We start from the raw sequence: 4,762 nt of genomic DNA, 5'->3' as shown, positions 1-4,762 counted from the left end.
GTGGCCGGATCTCAGCTCACTGCAAGCTCCGCCTCCCGGGTTTACGCCATTCTCCTGCCTCAGCCTCCTGAGTAGCTGGGACTACAGGCGCCCGCCACCTCGCCCGGCTAGTTTTTTGTATTTTTAGTAGAGACGGGGTTTCACCGTGTTAGCCAGGATGGTCTCGATCTCCTGACCTCGTGATCCGCCCGTCTCGGCCTCCCAAAGTGCTGGGATTACAGGCTTGAGCCACCGCGCCCGGCTCTTTGTTGTTTTTTTAGACAGGATCTTGCTCTGTTGCTCAGGCTGGACTGCAATGGCATGATCATACAGGCCAGTGCAGCCTTGAACTCCTAGGCTCAAGTGATCCTCTCTCCTCAGTCTCCCAAGTAGCTAGAACTACAGTTGTGCACCACCATGTCTGACTAATTTAAAAAAAATTTTTTAGAGATGGGGTCTCACTGTGTTGCCCAGGTTGGTCTTGAACTCCGTGACTCAAGTAATCCTCCCACCTCAGCCTGCCAAAGCCCTGGGATCACATGTGTGAGCCACCATGCCCAGTCTACATGAGGAATGTTGACTAAAAAGTGACAAGAGAGGAAGAAGACTGAAGTTACAAGTTCTTCACTTAGGGACATTTTGCAAAAGAAACGAAATCTGATAAATTCCTCATGAGTCACTACAAGCCGCTAACCTGGTGTTTAATGGTTTACTATAAAATTTTTTTTACAAATGCTATTTGTTTTCCAGTAAGGAGTTGTCATTTCCACCTCATTGGTCCTTTTTGTGTACCTTTCCATGCAGTGTTCCCAAGAAGATATATATAGGTATATGAAGAGCAGAGGACCAATTTCCATGAAATAAGCAATGATTGCTTTTATCTTATTACTAACATGATGCATATATATGCAAATATATGTATTTGTTTTTATTTTTTTATTTTTTTTGAGACGGAGTCTTGCTCTGTCGCCCAGGCTGGAGTGCAGTGGTGTAATCTCAGCTCACTGCAAGCTCCGCCTCCCGGGTTCACGCCATTCTCCTGCCTCAGCCTCCCGAGTAGCTGGCACCACAGGCGCCCACCACCACGCCTGGCTAATTGTATTTTTAGTAGAGACGGGGTTTCACCATGTTAGCCAGGATGGTCTCGATCTCCTGACCTCGTGATGTACCCACCTCGCCCTCCCAAAGTGCTGGGATTACAGGCGTGAGCCACCACGCCTGGCCTGTTCTTGTTTTTGAGACAGAGTCTCACTTTGTTGCCCATCCTGGAGTGCAGTGGCACAATCACGGCTCACTGCAGCTTCAAACTCCTAGGATCAAGTGATCCTCCTGCTTCAGTCTCTTGATTAGCTGGGACCATAGGTGTGTACAACCACACCCAGCTAATTTTTACATTTTTTGTAGAGATGAGGTCTTGCTTTGTTGCCCAGGCTGGTCTTGAACTCCTTGGCTCAAGTGATCCCCCCACATCAGCCTCCTAAATTGCTGGGATTACATGTATGAACCACTGTGCCTGGCCCATATATTAATAATATAATAAAATATATTATGAAAAATGAGATCTAAACCTATCACCTGGAGGTAACCACTAGCAATATGTTGGTGTATCTTCTTCTTGGCCTTTTTGTACTATGTGTGTGTATCCACAGACATACACACCAAAACCTCCTTCCTTATTCAGTTGGCCACGGCCATAATGACACTCTTCTATACAGAACTCTCATCCTTCACCTCGAATGCCAGAGAAGTATTTCCTTAGCAGTTTCTTCTCTGATTCCATCCACAGAGGCATAATGAAGAGGAGTATAGAGACCAAATCCACCTCAGGAGCACAGGAATACTGAAAGCAATGGAGAGAAGATGGAAATTCTGGTCAGCTGATAACTAGCCAACATCAAATCAACGTCACCACCACACAAAATACAAGAAAACTAGTAGTGAGAAGCCATTTTCTTTTCCTTTTAAAACTAAAACAACAGAATCATTACAACACGCAATTATGAGCCTTTTGCAGGGTCTTCTCCTTTATTTTTTTATTTTTTATTTTTATTTTTCGAGACAGAGTCTTACTCTGTCACCCAGGCTGGAGTACAGTGGCATGATCTGGGCTCACTGCAACCTCTGCCTCCCAGGTTCAAGGGATTCTCCCTCCTCAGCCTCCCAAGTAGCTGGGACCACAGGCATGTACCACCACACCTGGCTAACTTTCGTATTTTCATTAGAGACAAGGTTTCATCATGTTGGCCAGGCTGCTCTTGAACTCCTGACCTCAAGGGATCCACCCGCCTCAGCCTCCCAAAGTGCTGGAATTATAGGCATGAGCCACCATACCCAGCCTTCTTTCTTTTTGTTTGGAAACTATTTAGTTTATATAAGAATGCCTAGAGGTTATAAGGCTTTCTGGACTAACTGAAGAGAACAAAATGCCCAAGAGACTCCTGAGGTGTACACCAGACACTGTTTGATTCCTTGCTACTGTGGCATGTAGTTCCAGGCACTACTAACAGCCAGTCATGCCGTGGTGGCTCTGGAAAGTCCAGATATACATTGAAGGCCAGAGAGTTGGGTATTGTCCATCCAGGGTATTGTGAGCCTTCAAACCACTTCTGTCACATAGCTGAAAATATATGCCTTTAGGGTCTTCTCTTCTGCACCTCCTAGGCACTTTTCTCAAACCTATCCAAAGATTAGAATTTGACTTTTCTTTTCTTTCTTTCTTTTTTTCTTTTTTTTGAGACAGAATCTTGCTCTATCACCCAGGCTGGAATGTGGTGGCGCGAACTCAGCTCACTGCAATCTCTGCCTCCCAGGTTCATGCGATTCTCATGCCTCAGCCTCCTGAGTAGCTGGGATTACAGTTGTGCCACCATGCCCAGCTAAGTTTTTCTTAAAATTTTTAGTGGAGGCCGGGCGCGGTGGCTCAAGCCTGTAATCCCAGCACTTTGGGAGGCCGAGACGGGCGGATCACGAGGTCAGGAGATCGAGACCATCCTGGCTAACACGGTGAAACCCCGTCTCTACTAAAAAATACAAAAAACTAGCCGGGCGAGGTGGCGGGCGCCTGTAGTCCCAGCTACCGGGAGGCTGAAGCGGGAGAATGGCATAAACCCGGGAGGCGGAGCTTGCAGTGAGCTGAGAACCGGCCACAGCACTCCAGCCCGGGCGACAGAGCGAGACTCCATTTCAAAAAAAAAAAAAAAGGTCAGCAGACGCACAGCACCTCGCCATGTTGGTCAGACTGGTCTTGAACTCCTGACCTCAGGTGATCCACCTGCCTCGGCCTCCCAAGGTGCTGGGATGACAGGCATGAACCACCGTATCTGACCTGAATTTGGCTTTTCTATATGAGACCATGTCTTAGCTCAGGCTGCTATAATAACGTACCATGGACTGGGTGGCTTAAATAACAGAAATTTATTTCTTACAGTTCTGGAGGCTGGAAAAATTCAAGAACAAAGTGTTAACCAGGCTGGGCATGGTGTCTCATGCCTGTAATCCCAAAACTTTGGGAGGTTGAGGCAGGAAGATCACTTGAGGCCAGGAGTTTGAGACTAGCCAGGACAACATCAAGAGACCCCATATCTACAACAACAAAAATGTACTAACCAATTTGGATCCTAGTGAGGGCCCCCTCTTGGCTTGCAGAAGATCATCTTCTTTTTTTTTTTTTTTTTTATTTGAGACCGAGTCTCGCTCTGTCGCCCAGGCTGGAGTGCAGTGGCGCGATCTCGGCTCAAGCCTTATTTGATTTTGCATACTTCCCAGTCCATGGTGAAGGCCCCGATGTCTAAATGAGCGTGGTAAAGGATGGTGCCTGCTGGGGCCTCGTAGATACCTGGGGACTTCATTCCAGTGAAGTGATTCTCCATGATGTCAATACGGCCCACGCCGTGCTTGCCCACGTCTTCACTCATGTACATGAAGAGCTCCAAGGAGGTCTAGTGGGTGCTGCCATCCTTGATGTTGGTCGCTTTCACGGGGACTCCTTATTTGAACTCGATCTCGAGAATGTCAGAGGTTCTGGGGCCTTTGGCTGGGTCCTGGGTCTTCATGTAGAGACCTGGAGGCGCTTGGTTCTTGGGGTTCTCCAAGATTCCAGTCTCATTGCTGATGTGCATGAGGTTCTTGTCCGTGCTCCATGGGTTCTTGGGAGTGACTGGGATGGGAATCCCGTGTTGCTTTGCGTATTCCATCAGGTCATTGCGGACCTCGAACCAGTTGTAGAACTTGGGCATCCTCCAGGGAGCAATAACCTTTATCTGGGGGGCCAGCGAGTAGCAGATGAGCTCAAACTGGACCTGATCATTTCCCTTTCTTGTGGCGCCTTGGGACACTTACTTGACCCCCTCCTGCTGGGCAATTTCCACTTGTTTTCGGGCGATGCAGGGCCTGGTGAGGTGAGAGCAGTGCCTTCACCTCTGAGGTGAGAGAGGGCCCAGAGGTGAGAGAGGTACAGCGCGCTGGACTGGATGGCCGGCCAGATGAACTCCTTCACAAACTCCCTGCTGACATCCTCAATGAACACCTTTTTGCCCCCAAACTTCAGTGCCTCCTTCCTGGCTTCCTCGAAGTCTTCCTTCTGGCCAATGTTGGCCAGGTAGGCAATGACGTCTTAGCCTTGTCATAGCCTTGTTCCTTCAGCAACATGTGGATGCAGGAGGTGTCCAGGCTGCCACTGTAGGCCAGAACCTCAGAGCCTTTGCTGGACTTAGCGTCTGGAATTGGAGGCACGAGTTCCTGGCATCTGGAATCTGTCTTGTTTTTTTTTTTTTTTTTTTTTTTT

The 4,762-nt window shown here is 48.2% G+C and overlaps 1 protein-coding gene across 1 annotated transcript; it reads right to left on the bottom strand.

Annotated features, from left to right (window-relative positions):
- Nucleotides 1–3,719: 3,719 nt before the first annotated feature.
- Nucleotides 3,720–4,397, bottom strand: LOC111534170 (argininosuccinate synthase-like; the record flags this gene model as incomplete). Its single annotated transcript, XM_026450009.1, has 3 exons — nt 3,720–3,915; nt 3,970–4,238; nt 4,318–4,397. Coding segments are annotated over 3 exons (545 nt in total), but the record flags the coding sequence as incomplete, so codon positions are not given.
- Between the last annotated feature and the right edge of the window lie 365 nt (nt 4,398–4,762).

Source organism: Piliocolobus tephrosceles, unplaced genomic scaffold (genome assembly GCF_002776525.5).
Source record: "Piliocolobus tephrosceles isolate RC106 unplaced genomic scaffold, ASM277652v3 unscaffolded_9560, whole genome shotgun sequence".
NCBI lineage: Eukaryota > Metazoa > Chordata > Mammalia > Primates > Cercopithecidae > Piliocolobus > Piliocolobus tephrosceles.
Note: the sequence above shows the minus strand (reverse complement) of the source record. Positions and strands in the feature narration are given on the sequence as shown.